Consider the following 19,406-nt stretch of genomic DNA (forward strand, 5'->3'; position numbering starts at 1 on the left):
GCACTGAGGCTAGTGGTGTTGTGGAGACAGGCTCAGGCACTGAGGCTAGTGGTGTTGTGGAGACAGGCTCAGGCACTGAGGCTAGTGGTGTTGTGGAGACAGGCTCAGGCACTGAGGCTAGTGGTGTTGTGGAGACAGGCTCAGGCACTGAGGCTAGTGGTGTTGTGGAGACAGGCTCAGGCACTGAGGCGAGGCCTAATAGAAAGCAGTTGTTGTTGGGGGATTCCATCATAAGAGGTGTGGAGATGGACAATTGTGGTCCTGTGACGTGTCTTCCCGGAGCTACTGCTCACAGACACAGGAGACGCATCTGTAATATTGTTGAGCAAGCAAAGCAGGAAGGGGAATTGGATGTACTTGTCCATCTAGGGACAAATGACTTGGCTTACAATGAGGTTTCAGAAGTTAAGGAAGTTTTTAGTGTTTTTGCCAATGATATATGGCAGGTTGCTTCCACACTGTCATTCTCTGAAGTTCTGCCTGTGCATAACACTCAGAACGACAGGCGGATGCGTATTAGGGACTTTAACTTGTGGCTTGGTGAATGGTGTCGGGAGCAAGGATTTGGCTTTATTTCTCATGGTAGCTCTGTTTGGAATGGAAATAAACTGTACAAAAAGATGGTTTGCATCTTTCTCAAAAGGGAACAAATGTTCTCAGTGAGCAGTTCAGAGGTTTGGCTAGGATGTATTTAAACTAGGAGGGGGGGGGGGTGATAAAACAATCCAATTGTCCCCAAAACAAGGACAGAAGGTGCCTGTAGCAAGTTTGTTAAAAAAATGATAAGCTTAGAGTCATGTCTACAAATGCTCGCAGTTTAGGGAATAAGATCCATGAACTTATGGCAATAATGGCAACTGATAATGTAGATTTAGTCGCTGTTACTGAGACATGGTATAATGAGAAAAATGACTGGGACATAGCAATACCAGGGTACTCTTTATATAGAAAAGACAGGGAAGGCAAGAAAGGGGGAGGGGTGTGTCAGGGTACCTGTAGTCTCTACCTCAGAGGAGGTGAGAGACTTAGACGTTTATCCTCCCAGAGGGGTTGTTTCTTCCGTTCCTCTCGGCCATTTACAAGCCGACCGCGAGGGATCCACTTCCTTATATGACGCGACGCTCAGTAGTCGACGTCATGACGCCAACCCGGGTTGACCTGTCAGTCAAGTCCCGAGCACTAATCAGGACTCGTCGGGGGCGTGATTACCCTCTAGAATCAAGGTATAAAGTAAGGCTTTCGGCATCTGCTCATTGCCCTGTCGTGGTTCTAGCCTGTCTAGTAGCTCTTGTATTCTAGTTGTCTCTTTGGTTCTGACCCGGCTTGTTTGTACTACCCTGTTTATCTCTGTTACCCTTTGACTCGGCTTGTCTCTCGCTTACCTGTCCTCTCGTTCCCTCGACCTCGGCTTGTTCCTAGACCATTCTCTACTTACTCCTTACGTTAAGTCCGGCCATTCTAAGGTCCGGTATACGTACCTACCACCTGTTTGTACTCTGCGTGTTGGATCCCTGTCCCGATCCTGACAGGGTGGCCCTGTATGTGAAGGATAGCATAAAATCTAGCCTAATAAAAGTTAGTGAGGTGAACAGAGTCCGTTTGGGTTACGTTAGAATTTGGTAATCACACAGTAACTCGTGTAGGTGTGATTTATAGGCCCCCAGGACAAATTGAAGAGTTAGATAATCTACTAGTTAAAGAAATAGCTAAAATGACAATAAAGGGGGAAGTTATCATTATGGGTGACTTTAATCTTCCTGATGTGAATTGGAAAACAAAAATAGCTGCTTGTGCCAGGAGCACACATATTCTAAACTCCCTACTGGGATGGTCTCTAAAACAAGTCGTTGGGGAGCCAACTCGTAAAGAGGCCATACTAGATTTAGTGTTAACAAATGGAGATTTGGTATCAGATATTACTGTAGGTGAAAGTTTAGGATCCAGTGATCATCAGTCAGTGTGGTTTAATATAAGAGCATTGACTGAGTCACACCACACAAAAACAAATGTTTTAGATTTTAGAAAAACAGACTTTTCTAAAATTAGACTATGTGTAAAGGAGTCATTATCAGACTGGAGCAATTTAAATGGAGTCCAAGAGAAATGGGATTATTTAAAAATTGCACTACTGAAGGCAACAGAAAATTGCATTAGGCTTGTCAGTAAAAGCAAAAAATTCAAGAAACCACTGTGGTACTCCACAGATGTGGCCAAAATAGTAAAAAACAAAAAGTTAGCATTTAGTAATTATAAAACAAACCAGAGTGAGGAAGACAGAATGACCTATAAGATTAGGCAGAAAGAGGCTAAGCAAGTTATAAGAGCTTCCAAATCACACACAGAAGAGAAAATAGCACAGTCAGTAAAAAGGGGGACAAAAAAAACAACTTTTTTTTAGATACATAAATGAGAAAGGAAAAGTAAAACAAGGATTAGTTAAATTAAAAACAAAAGAAGGAAGGTATGTAGAAGAGGATAAAGGTCTAGCTGACTGCCTCAATGCATATTTTTGTTCGGTATTTACAGATTAAAATGAAGGAAAGGGACCTCAGTTAAGAAAAAGGATAAATGAGTATGACACCGCTCCATATGCCATTATTAAGTCCTTTAGAGCCTCCATAGAGTCCATCGGGCTTGTGAGTGTCAAAAGTACGTCATCAGCGTATGCCGATACCTCCTACACTAACTCCCCGAATATTTGGAGGTCTTCGAATCGCCTGCAGGAGTGGTTCTAATGAGAGCACAAAGAGCAGAGGGGACAGCGGGCATCCCTGTCTAGTGCCATTGTATAGTCGGAAAGGACAGAGATGGGCTCCCGTGATCTGCACTTGTGCCCTCACGTGGCTGTACATCGCCTTGATTATCACCACGTATTCCTCAGGGAACGCTAAATGAGTCAGCAATGTGTACAGGCAGGGCCACCACACCCTATCGAAAGCCTTTTCGGCATCAATCGAAAAAACTAGCGTAGGTGTACTCGTGGCGACCTGTTTCCATATTTAGTCAATATTTCTCCTGGTATTTTCGAACAATTGGCTGCCAGGTATAAAGCAGACCTGATCACCGTCTTTCAGAGTAGTCAGTAGTGGGTTCAACCTGTCCGTCTGTATCTTAGCCAGGATCTTCATGTCATGGTTTATGAGGGATACGGGTCTGTAGTTTTCTGGCTGGAGCGGATCTTTATCCGGTTTGGGCAGTAAGACAATAGTGGCTAGGGACATGTCGATGTCCACATTGCATCCCTCTCTAAGTTCCGAGAAGAGCTTTACTAGGTGAGCGGCGAGTTCTTCCCGAAAAGTTTTGTAATATGACCCATCAAACAAGTCTGGTCCGGGAGCTTTATTCCCTTTCAAACCGGTGATAGCTCTGTCAATGTCCTCGGACATGATTTCTGCTGCTAAGCTGCTTATCGCCTCTCGACAATTTAGGTAGCGCCAAGCCTTCTAGGAACCAGAGTATGCGATCTGCTTCTCTCACTTCCTGGGTATTGGAACCCGGTGTGTGGTTATACAGTAGTTTATAAAAATTCCTTGAAAACCAAAGCTATATCTTTCGGTGTTTTGATGGAACCGTCCAGGTGTCTAAAGTCCGCAATATGGGATTGTCCCTGTCTGGGTTTAATAAGTCCTAGCCAGGAGGGTGTCCATTTTTTTTGGCATTTTCATAGGTCCACTTCGACAAGTCATGGACCTGGCCGTATCATCTAGCAGTAACGTTCGGATGGAATGTCTAACAATCTCCAGTTGTCGGTAAGTTTCACCCTCACCCCCTGGTATCATTTGATGATTTTGTTCAAGCGTTCTAAGTTGTGCCACTGGGAATCTAACTTTTGATATTTAAAATTTCTTCTTCCTAGTCGCAAATTTAATGAGAGCCCCCCTGTTACAAGAACCCTACAAACTGTTACAGAAGTACTCCCTTTTGTTCACCCAATACCCTGTTCGGTATTCAGACTGTGTGAACCCATTCCACGACCAGTTATAACTATTTATTCGTGTATGCGAACGACGGACCACCCAGCCCTTGGCGTGTGCCGCCACTTAACCCCGGTCACCTTTGAAAGTACCGAACAACCGACCACCCCACGAGCGGAGCGTGCCTCTAATTGACCGCCGGGAAGCTGCGGTCGGCGGTTAACCACAAACCTAATTGACTGTCTCAGGGTGGCCTCGTTTGTGTAATAAGTCACTGAACTGAACTCACGAAAGACTCCCGAACGAGGCCCACCTGCATCCTGGCGTGTGGTCCCAATTAAAACGTTGAAGCTGAGGTTAACCGCAAGTTAAGTACACCCTTTCATGGCGGTCTCCATTCGGTTCACGAAGGGCTAAGACAACCATCCTATGAGCGGTATTCGCGTAATTGTTCAGCCGCTACTTGATCCAGGGGTTTTAGGTCCAGGTCCCGCTCTCTATCTACCAACCTGAAAACATGGCCACCATCTCGTGTTCGGGACAAAAGACACGAACGGACTTTATATTGAGGAGACTAGCCATATCGTTCGTGGGTTCTGAGCGCTATTCGTCTATCTGTTGCGCTCAGAACTGGGCTACATAATGAACGGTGGAATGGGAGATATGTCTATTAAAGTATTAAAGTTATGTAATTTTCTACGGTTTTAAATGTTGTAATAAAACATGGGATTTTGAGCACTTGGAGATAATTACATTGTCACAACCGTTGGACTCATTATCTCCAAGCTGTGGGGTAATAATTTCAAAGGATACATTGTGTTACTATTGGTCAACTGTTTATATTGTCCCTGTATCCCATCAGGTCCAGAGGGGGCTGTCCCTGGACCTGGGGTTTTGCATAAATAGCGATGACTGTGTGCCATTAAACTCAGTTAGTTTTACCCGCAGCCTCGACTCGTGTTGTAGGGAACGTGAATCCTAGCTCTGCTATAGCTAGTGGGATGTTCTACACTTACAGGTTCTTGCCGACTGAAGCATGGTTTGACTCTCCAAGTTCGGGAACCAGGACATCCAAGCGGTCCAACCTCCGGCAAGACCGGAGGCAACCGTAACATCCCCGTACTACAATCTTGTGGGCCGCCCACAACGTACTCATCCTCATGTCTGGGGTGTCATTTATATTAAAGTACTCTAGGATCTCTGTTCAAATCTGATCTGCTAGCTTTGAATCCCAAAGGAGCACCATCAAATCTATCATAACCAAATGGAAAGAACATGGCACAACAGCAAACCTGCCAAGAGACGGCCGCCCACCAAAACTCATGGACCGGGCAAGGAGGGCATCAGAGAGGCTGCATAGAGACCCAAGGTAACCCTGGACGAGCTCCACAGAAGAGACCGGAGTATCTGTACATAGGACGACAATAAGCCGTACGCTCCATAGAGTTAAGCTTTATGGCAGAGTGGCCAGAAGAAACTCATTACTTTCAGCAAAAAACAAAATGGCACGTTTTAGGTTTGCGAAAAGGCATGTGGGAGACTCACAAAATGTATGGAGGAAGGTGCTCTGGTCTGATAAGACTAAAATTTAACTTTTCGGCCATCAAAGAAAACGCTATATCTCGTGCAAACCAAACACATCACATCACCCAAAGAACACCATCATTCTCTGGGGATGTTTTTCAGCAGCCGGGACTAGGAAACCGGTCAGAGTCGATTGACGGAGGCACCCAGTCTGGGTGGCAGGCGGTCCTTCACACATAGTGTGTTATGACACCTTTCTATCATGGCCAGCATTAAGTTTTTTAGCAATTTGAGTTGCAGTAACTCTTCTGCGTGATCTTACCAGACGGGCTAGCCTTGGCTCCCCACATCCATCTGCCTTGGGCGTCCATGACGCTGGTTCATTGATTGTGCCACTTTTGGTAGGTACTGACCACTGCATCCCTGGAACACAAGACTTGCCGTTTTGGAGATACTCTGACTCAGTGGTCTAGCCATCACTATTTGACCTTTGTTAAAGTCACTCAGATATTTTCACTTGACAATTTTACCTTCTTCCAACACATGGAATCCAAGAACTGACTGTTCACTTGCTGCCCAATATATCGCACCACTTGACAGGCGCCATTGTAATGATATAATCAATGTTATTCATAGTACCGGTCAGTGTTTTTAGTTTAAACCCTTAAGGATGGCGTTCTATGCCATCCTTGGGGACCCAGTCCTAAACGCCGTCGGGCGGCATAGAACGTCCCCGCCATCCTATTCACAAACTGGGTCGTGGGTCGCCGGCGTGTGCCCCTGGGCCATGTGAGCGCGAGGTCCTTGTGAGGTTCCTCATGATCACATGGGTGGCATATCTGTCCATAGCAATGCCAGCAGGGGGACTGCCTGGAATGACAGGTAGTCCCCCTGCTGGCTGTAATTGTGAAATAAAAAAGTTAAAAAAAAACAGTTAAAAAAAAAAAAAAGTATATATATACACACAAAAAGAGAAACCTTGCACTCCTACTTACATATTTAGTGACCCGGTGCTCGATTGCACTATTCAATATTTGTAAAAAAACTTCTATTTATTCCAAATGTCAACGTTTCAGTTCCTCTAGGGAACTTTCATCAGGACAGCAAGCAAGCAACTATATATATATATATATATATATATATATATATATATATATATATATATATATATATATATATATATATATATATATATATATATATATATATATATATATACACACACACACATATATATATATATATATATATACACACACACACACACACGTAATACATAATTAGGTAATTTTATTAAAGGAACACTTCAGTCACCTAAATTACTTTAGCTAAATAAAGCAGTTTTAGTGTATAGATCATTCCCCTGCAATTTCACTGCTCAATTCACTGTCATTTACGAGTTAAATCACTGTGTTTCTGTTTATGCAGCCCTAGCCACACCTCCCCTGGCTATGATTGACAGAGCCTGCATGAAAAAAAAACTGGTTTCACTTTCAAACAGATATAATTTACCTTAAATAATTGTATCTCAATCTCTAAATTGAACTTTAATCACATACAGGAGGCTCTTGCAGGGTCTAGCAAGCTATTAACATAGCAGGGGATAAGAAAATCTTAATTAAACAGAACTTGCAATAAAGAAAGCCTAAATAGGGCTCTCTTTACAGGAAGTGTTTATGGAAGGCTGTGCAAGTCACATGCAGGGAGGTGTGACTAGGGTTCAAAAACAAAGGGATTTAACTCCTAAATGGCAGAGGATTGAGCAGTGAGGCTGCAGGGGCATGTTCTATACACCAAAACTGCTTCATTAAGCTAAAGTTGTTCAGGTGACTATAGTGTCCCTTTAATTACAATTAGCGGGACCTGCCTGACAACCCATGCCAAAAGTATAGGGAATTTAATTTGCTAGCACTATATTTAACCCTGTAACTTTCCAAGACACCATAAAACCTGTACATGGGGGGTACTGTTTTACTCGGGAGACTTCGCTGAACACAAATATACAGTAACATGTATTACAACGATGATATCGCCAGTGAAAGTGAATTTTTTTGCATTTTTCACACACAAATGGCACTTACACTGACGATATTGCTGTGATACTTTTTACTGCTTTGAAACACTAATATTTGTGTTCAGCGAAGTCTCCCGAGTAGAACAGTACCCCCCCATGTACAGGTGTTAAGGTGTTTTCAAAAGTTACAGAGTCAAATATAAGGCTTGCGTTTCAGTTTTTTCACATTGAAATTCGCTAGATTGGTTACGTTGCCTTTGAGACCGTATGGTAGCCCAGGACCAAGTGGCAACTAAAAAAAACACTGGACATACCACATTTGCAATACCTTGGGTTGTCTACTTTTGCAAATAGTATGCCATCATGGGGGCAATTCTCATTCCTGGGCTACCATACACTCTCAAAGGCAACGTAACCAATCTAGCGAATTTCAATGTGAAAAAACTGAAAATGTAACATGCTGAATTTGACCCTGTAACTTCCCAAAACAACCATAAAACCTGTACATAGGGGGTACTGTTTTACACGTGAGACTTTGCTGAATACAAATATGTGTATTTTGTTGCAGTAAAAGTAAACAGTATTATGACATTCACAGTTAAAATGTCACGTAGAACTTAAAAAAAAATGATGTCTGAGTGTCTAATCCAATCTCTAGCTGGGGTGGGGGGGGGGGGGGGGGGGGAGGATTAACCCCTGATATGATATCCCAGTCAGGGTATTAACCCCTGATTATGATATCCCAGTCAGGGTATTAACCCCTGATATGATATCCCAGTCAGGGTATTCTTATTACTGGGGCTCTGGCTGAGGGGGGGGGATTAACGCCTGATATGATATCACAGTCAGGGTATTCTTATTACTGGGGCTCTGGCTGAGGGGGGGGGGATTAACCCCTGATATGATTATCCCAGTCAGGGTATTCTTATTACTGGGGCTCTGGCTGGGGGGGGGGGGGGGGTTATTATTACTGGGGCTCTGGCTGGGGGGGGGTTATTATTACTGGGGCTCTGGCTGGGGGGGGGGGTTATTATTACTGGGGCTCTGGCAGGGGGGGGTTATTATTACTGGGGCTCTGGCTGGGGGGGGGTTATTATTACTGGGGCTCTGGCTGGGGGGGTTATTATTACTGGGGCTCTGGCTGGGGGGGTTATTATTACTGGGGCTCTGGCTGGGGGGGGTTATTACTGGGGCTCTGGCTGGGGGGGTTATTATTACTGGGGCTCTGGCTGGGGGGGTTATTATTACTGGGGCTCTGGCTGGGGGGGAGGGGGTTATTATTACTGGGGTTTTGGCTGGGGGGGTTATTATTACTGGGGCTCTGGCTGGGGGGGGTTATTATTACTGGGGCTCTGGCTGGGGGGGGGTTATTATTACTGGGGCTCTGGCTGGGGGGGGTTATTATTACTGGGGCTCTGGCTGGGGGGGGGTTATTATTACTGGGGCTCTGGCTGGGGGGGTTATTATTACTGGGGCTCTGGCTGGGGGGGGGTTATTATTACTGGGGCTCTGGCTGGGGGGGGTTATTATTACTGGGGCTCTGGCTGGGGGGGTTATTATTACTGGGGCTCTGGCTGGGGGGGTTATTATTACTGGGGCTCTGGCTGGGGGGGTTATTATTACTGGGGCTCTGGCTGGGGGGGGGGGAGTTATTATTACTGGGGCTCTGGCTGGGGGGGGAGTTATTATTACTGGGGCTCTGGCTGGGTGGGGGTATTATTACTGGGGCTCTGGCTGGGTGGGGGTATTATTACTGGGGCTCTGGCGGGGGGGGTATTATTACTGGGGCTCTGGCTGGGGGGGGGTATTATTACTGGGGCTCTGGCTGGGGGGGGGGTATTATTACTGGGGCTCTGGCTGGGGGGGGGGTATTATTACTGGGGCTCTGGCTGGGGGGGGGGTATTATTACTGGGGCTCTGGCTGGGGGGGGTATTATTACTGGGGCTCTGGCTGGGGGGGTATTATTACTGGGGCTCTGGCTGGGGGGGTGTTATTATTACTGGGGCTCTGGCTGGGGGGGTATTATTACTGGGGCTCTGGCTGGGGGGGTATTATTACTGGGACTCTGGCTGGGGGGGGTATTATTACTGGGACTCTGGCTGGGGGGGGGGGGTTATTATTACTGGGGCTCTGGCTGGGGGGGTTGGCTCTGGCTGGGGGGGGTGTTATTACTGGGGCTCTGGCTGGGGGGGGGTATTATTACTGGGGCTCTGGCTGGGGGGGGTTATTATTACTGGGGCTCTGGCTGGGGGGGGTGTTATTATTACTGGGGCTCTGGCTGGGGGGGGTATTATTACTGGGGCTCTGGCTGGGGGGGGTATTATTACTGGGGCTCTGGCTGGGGGGGGTTATTATTACTGGGGCTCTGGCTGGGGGGGTTATTATTACTGGGGCTCTGGCTGGGGGGGTGTTATTATTACTGGGGCTCTGGCTGGGGGGTGTTATTATTACTGGGGCTCTGGCTGGGGGGTGTTATTACTGGGGCTCTGGCTGGGGGGGTTATTATTACTGGGGTTCTGGCTGGGGGGGTATTATTACTGGGGCTCTGGCTGGGGGGGTTATTATTACTGGGGCTCTGGCTGGGGGGGTTATTATTACTGGGGCTCTGGCTGGGGGGGTTATTATTACTGGGGCTCTGGCTGGGGGGGTTATTATTACTGGGGCTCTGGCTGGGGGGGGTTATTATTACTGGGGCTCTGGCTGGGGGGGTTATTATTACTGGGGCTCTGGCTGGGGGGGGGGTTATTATTACTGGGGCTCTGGCTGGGGGGGGGGGGGGGTTATTATTACTGGGGCTCTGGCTGGGGGGGGTTATTATTACTGGGGCTCTGGCTGGGGGGGGTTATTATTACTGGGGCTCTGGCAGGGGGGGGTTATTATTACTGGGGCTCTGGCTGGGGGGGTTATTATTACTGGGGCTCTGGCTGGGGGGGTTATTATTACTGGGGCTCTGGCTGGGGGGGTTATTATTACTGGGGCTCTGGCTGGGGGGGTTATTATTACTGGGGCTCTGGCTGGGGGGGGGTTATTATTACTGGGGCTCTGGCTGGGGGGGTTATTATTACTGGGGCTCTGGCTGGGGGGGAGGGGGTTATTATTACTGGGGTTTTGGCTGGGGGGGTTATTATTACTGGGGCTCTGGCTGGGGGGGGTTATTATTACTGGGGCTCTGGCTGGGGGGGGGTTATTATTACTGGGGCTCTGGCTGGGGGGGGGTTATTATTACTGGGGCTCTGGCTGGGGGGGGTTATTATTACTGGGGCTCTGGCTGGGGGGGTTATTATTACTGGGGCTCTGGCTGGGGGGTTATTATTACTGGGGCTCTGGCTGGGGGGTTATTATTACTGGGGCTCTGCTGGGGGGGTTATTATTACTGGGGCTCTGGCTGGGGGGGTTATTATTACTGGGGCTCTGGCTGGGGGGGTTATTATTACTGGGGCGGGGGGGAGTTATTATTACTGGGGCTCTGGCTGGGGGGGAGTTATTATTACTGGGGCTCTGGCTGGGGGGGAGTTATTATTACTGGGGCTCTGGCTGGGTGGGGGTATTATTACTGGGGCTCTGGCGGGGGGGGTTATTATTACTGGGGCTCTGGCGGGGGGGTATTATTACTGGGGCTCTGGCTGGGGGGGGGGTATTATTACTGGGGCTCTGGCTGGGGGGGGGTATTATTAATGGGGCTCTGGCTGGGGGGGGGTATTATTACTGGGGCTCTGGCTGGGGGGGGGTATTATTACTGGGGCTCTGGCTGGGGGGGGGTATTATTACTGGGGCTCTGGCTGGCTGGGGGGGGTATTATTACTGGGACTCTGGCTGGGGGGGGTATTATTACTGGGGACTCTGGCTGGGGGGGGGTATATTACTGGGACTCTGGCTGGGGGGGGTATTATTACTGGGGCTCTGGCTGGGGGGGTTTATTACTGGGGCTCTGGCTGGGGGGGTGTTATTATTACTGGGCTCTGGCTGGGGGGTATTATTACTGGGGCTCTGGCTGGGGGGGTTTATTACTGGGACTCTGGCTGGGGGGGGGGGGTTATTATTACTGGGGACTCTGGCTGGGGGGTTATTATTACTGGGGCTCTGGCTGGGGGGGGTTATTATTACTGGGGCTCTGGCTGGGGGGTGTTATTACTGGGGCTCTGGCTGGGGGGGTATTATTACTGGGGCTCTGGCTGGGGGGGGGGTTATTATTACTGGGGCTCTGGCTGGGGGGGTGTATTATTACTGGGGCTCTGGCTGGGGGGGGGTATTATTACTGGGGCTCTGGCTGGGGGGGGGTATTATTACTGGGGGCTCTGGCTGGGGGGGTTGTTATTACTGGGGCTCTGGCTGGGGGGGTTATTATTACTGGGGCTCTGGCTGGGGGGGGGTTATTATTACTGGGGCTCTGGCTGGGGGGGTGTTATTATTACTGGGGCTCTGGCTGGGGGGGTGTTATTACTGGGGCTCTGGCTGGGGGGGGTTATTATTACTGGGGTTCTGGCTGGGGGGTATTATTACTGGGGCTCTGGCTGGGGGGGTTATTATTACTGGGGCTCTGGGCTGGGGGGGTTATTATTACTGGGGCTCTGGCTGGGGGGGTTATTATTACTGGGGCTCTGGCTGGGGGGGTTATTATTACTGGGGGCTCTGGCTGGGGGGGGTTATTATTACTGGGGCTCTGGCTGGGGGGGGGTTATTTATTACTGGGGCTCTGGCTGGGGGGGGTTATTATTACTGGGGCTCTGGCTGGGGGGGGGGGGGTTATTATTACTGGGGCTCTGGCTGGGGGGGGGTATTATTACTGGGGCTCTGGCTGGGGGGGGGTTATTATTACTGGGGCTCTGGCTGGGGGGGGGGTTATTATTACTGGGGCTCTGGCTGGGGGGGTTATTATTACTGGGGTTCTGGCTGGGGGGGTGTTATTACTAGGGCTCTGGCTGGGGGGGGGGGTATTATTACTGGGGCTCTGGGCTGGGGGGGGGTTATTATTACTGGGGCTCTGGCTGTGGGGGGGGGGGGGGTTATTATTACTGGGGCTCTGGCTGGGGGGGGGGTTATTATTACTGGGCTCTGGCTGGGGGGGGGTTATTATTACTGGGGCTCTGGCTGGGGGGTATTATTACTGGGGCTCTGGCTGGGGGGGGGGTTATTATTACTGGGGCTCTGGCTGGGTGGGGGGGGTTATTATTACTGGGGGCTCTGGCTGGGGGGGGGGGGGGGTATTGTTACTGGGGGTTCTGATTCTGGTTCCAGTTCTGGCACTCACCGAACCCGCAGGGACCCGGTCCCGGTCTGTTGCTGCTCCCGCCGGCCATGCTCCCTCACCTGCGCCAGCCCCGTGACGTCACCGGTACAGGTGAGCAACTAAGAGTCCTGATGGGGGTGTGGCCTGTGGCAGGGGGCGGGGTTGGCATACAGGGGCGGGGCCTTAGAGAAACATTGTATTTATATCAGAATCCGGGAATCAGGTGCAACACACTGACAGTAATTATAATAATAATAAATAATAATAAATAATAATAATATATAATAATGTATAATAATAATATAGAATAATAATAAATAATATATAATAAATAATAAATAATAATTAATAATAAATAATATATAATAAATAATAATAATAATAATAATATATAATAATGTATAATAATGTATAATAATAATATAGAATAATAATAAATAATAATAAATAATATATAATAATAATATTTAATAATTAATAATAAATAATATATAATAAATAATAAATAATAATATGTAATAATTAATAATAAATAATAAATATTATATAATAATATACAATAACATATAATCAGAATTAATAATATGCAATAATAATACACTGCGTGCAGAATTATTAGGCAAATGAGTATTTTGACCACATCATCCTCTTTATGCATGTTGTCTTACTCCAAGCTGTATAGGCTCAAAAGCCTACTACCAATTAAGCATAGTAGGTGATGTGCATCTCTGTAATGAGAAGGGGTGTGGTCTAATGACATCAACACCTATATCAGGTGTGCATAATTATTAGGCAACCTCCTTTCCTTTGGCAAAATGGGTCAAAAGAAGGACTTGACAGGCTCAGAAAAGTTAAAAATAGTGAGATATCTTGCAGAGGGATGCAGCACTCTTAAAATTGCAAAGCTTCTGAAGCGTGATCATCGAACAATCAAGCGTTTCATTCAAAATAGTCAACAGGGTCGCAAGAAACGTGTGGAGAAACCAAGGCGCAAAATAACTGCCCATGAACTGAGAAAAGTCAAGCGTGCAGCTGCCAAGATGTCACTTGCCACCAGTTTGGCCATATTTCAGAGCTGCAACATCACCTGGAGTGCCCGAAAGCACAAGGTGTGCAATACTCAGAGACATGGCCAAGGTAAGAAAGGCTGAAAGACGACCACCACTGAACAAGACACACAAGCTGAAACGTCAAGACTGGGCCAAGAAATATCTCAAGACTGATTTTTCTAAGGTTTTATGGACTGATGAAATGAGAGTGAGTCTTGATGGGCCAGATGGATGGATTGGTAAAGGGCAGAGAGCTCCAGTCTGACTCAGACGCCAGCAAGGTGGAGGTAGAGTACTGGTTTGGGCTGGTATCATCAAAGATGAGCTTGTGGGGCCTTTTCGGGTTGAGGATTGAGTCAAGCTCAACTCCCAGTTTCTGGAAGACACCTTCTTCAAACAGTGGTACAGGAAGAAGTCTGCATCCTTCAAGAAAAACATGATTTTCATGCAGGACAATGCTCCATCACACGCGTCCAAGTACTCCACAGCGTGGCTGGCAAGAAAGGGTATAAAAGAAGAAAATCTAATGACATGGCCTCCTTGTTCACCTGATCTGAACCCCATTGAGAACCTGTGGTCCATCATCAAATGTGAGATTTACAAGGAGGGAAAACAGTACACCTCTCTGAACAGTGTCTGGGAGGCTGTGGCTGCTGCTGCACGCAATGTTGATGGTGAACAGATCAAAACACTGACAGAATCCATGGATGGCAGGCTTTTGAGTGTCCTTGCAAAGAAAGGTGGCTATATTGGTCACTGATTTGTTTTTGTTATGTTTTTGAATGTCAGAAATGTATATTTGTGAATGTTGAGATGTTATATTGGTTTCACTGGTAAAAATAAATAATTGAAATGGGTATATATTTGTTTTTTGTTAAGTTGCCTAATAATTATGCACAGTAATAGTCACCTGCACACACAGATATCCCCCTAAAATAGCTATAACTAAAAACAAACTAAAAACTACTTCCAAAAATATTCAGCTTTGATATTAATGAGTTTTTTGGGTTCATTGAGAACATGGTTGTTGTTCAATAATAAAATGAATCCTCAAAAATACAACTTGCCTAATAATTCTGCACTCCCTGTAGGTAATAATTAATAATAAATAATATGTAATAATAATAAATAATAATAATGTATAATAATAATATGTAATAATAATAATATGTAATAATGTATAATAATAAATAATAATATGTAATAATAATAAATAATAAATAATATAGAATAATATACAATCAGAATTAATAATATGCAATAAATAATAATAATATGCAATAATTAAAAATAATATGTAATAATTAATAATAAATAATATCGAATAACTAATATGTAATAATAAATAATAATAATAATAATAATAATAATAATAATAATAATATGTAATAATAAATAATAATAATAATGTATAATAATAATATAGAATAATAATAATATAGAATAATAAATAATAATAATGTAGAATAATAATAACTAGAAAAGCTACAATTTCTGGGGAAATTGTGTGAAGTGTTCTTGCCTCCACCAGTAGTCTATAACTGGAGTGGTCTTATTTATATAGCACATTTAATTGCAACGTTGTTGCCCAAAGTGCTTCACAGTTACATTAAAACATACAGTTATAAAAACATTAGCAGATGTACAAAAGACCTATGACATCACTTGCTGCTGCAGCCTGGCACAGGTCAGAGTATTTTGGCGGTTGCCATCTTCAAACGGTCGTATTTTAAAAACTATAAATCCTACAGCGAAGAGCTTATATTGTGAGAATCACAAGACCCAGACCTACATTTTGATGCATAATATGTCTCTGAAGTATTAAACATGAAGGCACAGTCGCAGTTTAGAAATTGCCCTTCAAGTCTAAAGGGAAACTCCACTGCCAGGAAAACAATCCGTTTTCCTGGCACTGGAGGGTCCCTCTCCCTCCCACCCCCCAATCCCCGGTTACTGAAGGGGTGAAAACCCCTTCAGCACTTACCTCAGGCAGCGACATGTCCCACGTCGCTGCCTGTTCCTCCCCCGCCACTCCACCTTCTTCCTCCGTCGGCCGGTGGGCGAGACTGATCCCGCCCACCGGCGAGGAGTCCCAATGCGTATGCGCGGCAATGCCGCGCATGCGCATTGGCGCACCCCATAGGAAAGCATTGAAAATGAATTTCAATGCTTCCCTATGGGGAATAGAGCGACGCTGGAGGTCCTCACACAGCGTGAGGACGTCCAGCGACGCTCTAGCACAGATAATCTGTGCTAGGGACCAGGAAGTTCCCTCTAGTGGCTGTCTAGTAGACAGCCACTAGGGGAGGACTTAACCCTGCAAGGTAATTATTGCAGTTTATAAAAAACTGCAATAATTACACTTGCAGGGTTAAGGGTAGTGGGAGTTGGCACCCAGACCACTCCAATGAGCAGAAGTGGTCTGGGTGCCTGGAGTGTCCCTTTAAGCTGACTAGAGTGAAGTTTCAATGAATGTCAATGGATGGCGTGAGTTGCAAACAAACAGGAAAGAGTATTGTGCGTTTGTTTGGACCCTGCTTGTGGTATTGCGTGTGTGTAGAGTGAGCTGATTGTGGTGTGGTATTGTGTAATAAGGTCGGTTTTAGTCGTGTTGTGTTTGTGGTGTAATGCATTTGTGGCTAGGGGCTGTAGAGAATGAGTGTATAGGGGATGTAGTAAGTGTGTGCATACAGGCTATAGTGTGTGTGTGTGTGTATATAGGTGATGTAGTGTTTGTAGGGGTTGTAGAGAGTGTGTGTTTAGGGGTGTAGCATGTGTTTGTTTACAATTAATCTAGTGTATGTATAAGGGATCCAGAGTGTGTATGTTAGGAATGTAGTGTGTGTGTAGGTGGTGCAGTGTGTGTGTGTGTGTGTGTGTATACAGGAGTCTAGTGTGTGTTTGAAGGACCCAGAATGTGTAGGAGATCTAGTGAGTGTGTGTATATAACGGAATCAGAGTGTATATAGGGATCTAGTGTGTGTATATGATCCAGAGTTGGGTAAGGGATCTAGTGTGTGTCTGGAATGTAATGTGTTTAGGGGTGCAGTATGTGTGTGAGGAGTGCTGTGTGTGATGTGTTTAAGGGTGCTGGGTGTGTGATTTGTGTGTGAGGCTGCTATGTTTTAGGGTGCAGTGTGTGTGATTTGTGTGTGAGGGTGCTGTGTGTGATTTGTGTGTGTGGGTGCTGAGTGTGATGTGTGTGTGGGTGCTGAGTGTGATGTGTGTGAGAGTGCTGTGTGTGATGTGTGTGAGTGATGTGTGTGAGAGTGCTGTGTGTGAGAGTGCTGTGTGTGCATGTTAAAAGGGATTTTGTGTTGGGGTGGTAAAAAAAAACAACTAATAAGAAGGCATTATGTCCCCCCCTCTCCCTTCTTACCTTTACCCTGGGACTGGGAGGGGGGGCCGGCATGGTGGTACCAAGGAGAGGTGGGGGGGGGGACCGGCAGTCGCACATCATCCCTGGTGGTCCAGTGGGTGAGTGAACTCTAGCATGCGGGCTAGAGTTCACTCTCGCGAGATCCGGTCGTTGCCATGGTCCAGATCTCGTGAGAAGAACCCGGCGGAGCTGCAAGATAGAGCTCCGCCGGGTCCTCTCCTTCCCTCCCCAGCCGCAGGTCTATTAAAGTGGGCCGGTGAGGAGATCTTTGATCTCCTCACCGGCCCTTAATGGAATACAGCGGGGCCGGCGCTCGGATAGTGCCGGCCCTGCATAGACCGGCAGGGGAGATCCTGGGACCTCCCCTGCCGGCCTCGGCCCATGGCCACCGCGGCCCACCGGGCATTTGCCCGGTGTGCCCGATGGCCAGTCCGGGCCTGACTACGTCTCTGAGATATTAACAATGAAGGCACAGTCGCAGTTTAGAAATTGCCCTTCAAATGTGAGCTTTGCAGAGTGGAGTTTCAATGAATGTCAATGGACTGCGTGAGTTGCAAACAAATGGTCATATTGTGAAAACTATAAGGACTATGGCTTAGCTGTGGACATTTTTAGTGGCAGCAGGGATAGCTGAACGTTTTGATATAAGATTTGTGTAGGTGGGCCTGAAAATGAGGGAGTGGTGGCAGTTTATAAATCATGTCCTGATTTTTCAGCTTTTGCTAGCTCCCACTCTAGCTTTGCCATTCATGCCATTCCTATGGGACAAATTTCGCCACAAGAACGACGATATTCCGAGAACCATTCGGCGAAATGTTCCACAAAGTAATAGCAATCCGATCGGGAACAATCTGCACGTTTTGGTATATTTTTGTCTATGTAGTGTAAAAACTGTGGGAGGAGTTAGGGTGGCAAATTTGGCTATAATAATAATAATAATAATATATGTGAGATAACATTAAGTGGTCTTGCTATGCAAGAACACTTAATAAGATAGTGGCAACACTATCAGAGAGCGTAGCAGGAACAAATCAAGCTCTTACAAGAGTAAGTGAGGGGAGTAAGTGATTATAGCAATCCCAGAGTGTAGGTATCCCTTCCCCCAAGCATGAGCCAAGGCTTCAAGAAAGGTGCAAGTAGGTCTGGTTTATTGAGGGCTACGTGCCCGGTATTTATGCAAGTGTCCTGTCAGGGTATTTATATCGGCAGACATTTTGTGCTAAGATAGAAATTAAAATGTATATTGTCAGAATCACTCTGAACAGAGCAGACTCCATTTTGTTATTTTCAAGCTAACAAAAGACACAAGATTTCTATCCTTTCTGTAACGCTAACTATTGAGCTGGGAGCTTAGGAATGTTTGTATATACAAACCAAGTGATAAGAAATGAGAACGGGGGATGGACAGACTGTCTAAATGCTAATGGAATAGAATCAATTCTAAACCCAGACATTTGTGACAAAGAAGATTAAATAATTGAATTTTACTTTCGATATTGTATAAGGTCCCATTGTAATTTAGAGGTCATATTCAGTTTATAACTTTCATATTAGAAATTATAGCAGAATTTGCCAGACACATAGTCTGGACAAAACTCAAAGAAACACTTTGAACTGACAGAAAACTTAAGTTATAGATAACCATAAAGATAAGCTAAATAACGTCAGAATAGCCACCAATCTTTCCTGGATAGGTATGTTTAGTGGGACGAGACTGCCCTCTATAGACCAAATACTTAAATTGCTATCTGGAAGGTAACCACACCTCCAGTTTTCTATTGGTCTATCACCTAGTGACGAACAGAGAATTTTTCCCTTTAAAAAAGTTAAGACAAAGGGAAGAGGAAGGGAGAAAAGGAGTGAGAGTCGGGGAAAAAGTCAAAGAGTTGGAAGCAGGCTCAGAAAAAAAAGCAGAGTCAGAGCGAGAAAGAAACATTCCTTGACACTTAGCTACCTGAGAACATCTGATGAGAATGTCTATTCAACTGGTAATTGTACTGGTTTCATTTAATTAATCTGAATTAATTAAAAAATTCTAATAGCATGATATATGACTGGATAAATCACGATCAGATTTCGATATTTAGAAATCTTAGTTAACTAAGAAGTATATAGTTATAACTATTCCATTCTGCAGATGGAATTAGAATAATTATGTATTTATGTGATTTATCACATGTTAGCATATCGTGATATTTATCCAGGTGTATTGATTTGCTCTAAAATAAGATAAAATATCTGTTTAGGCAAGTTAAAATTCTGCTTATAGAACATGGTAGATTACTCTTATTGGATGGT

The 19,406-nt window shown here is 45.7% G+C and overlaps 1 protein-coding gene across 1 annotated transcript in view; it reads right to left on the minus strand.

Moving 5' to 3' along the window:
* LOC134585351 (keratinocyte-associated protein 3-like) overlaps positions 1-12,767 on the minus strand; it is a 27,035-nt gene extending 14,268 nt beyond the window's left edge. The window contains exon 1 of the mRNA XM_063440757.1: positions 12,702-12,767. Coding sequence (XP_063296827.1) covers positions 12,702-12,750 — 49 coding nt within the window. The 5' untranslated portion in view covers positions 12,751-12,767. The remainder of the gene's footprint in view (positions 1-12,701) is intronic.
* Positions 12,768-19,406: the final 6,639 nt, after the last annotated feature.

The sequence above is a fragment of the Pelobates fuscus genome, chromosome 2 (assembly GCF_036172605.1).
Source record: "Pelobates fuscus isolate aPelFus1 chromosome 2, aPelFus1.pri, whole genome shotgun sequence".
Classification (NCBI taxonomy): Eukaryota; Metazoa; Chordata; class Amphibia; order Anura; family Pelobatidae; genus Pelobates; species Pelobates fuscus.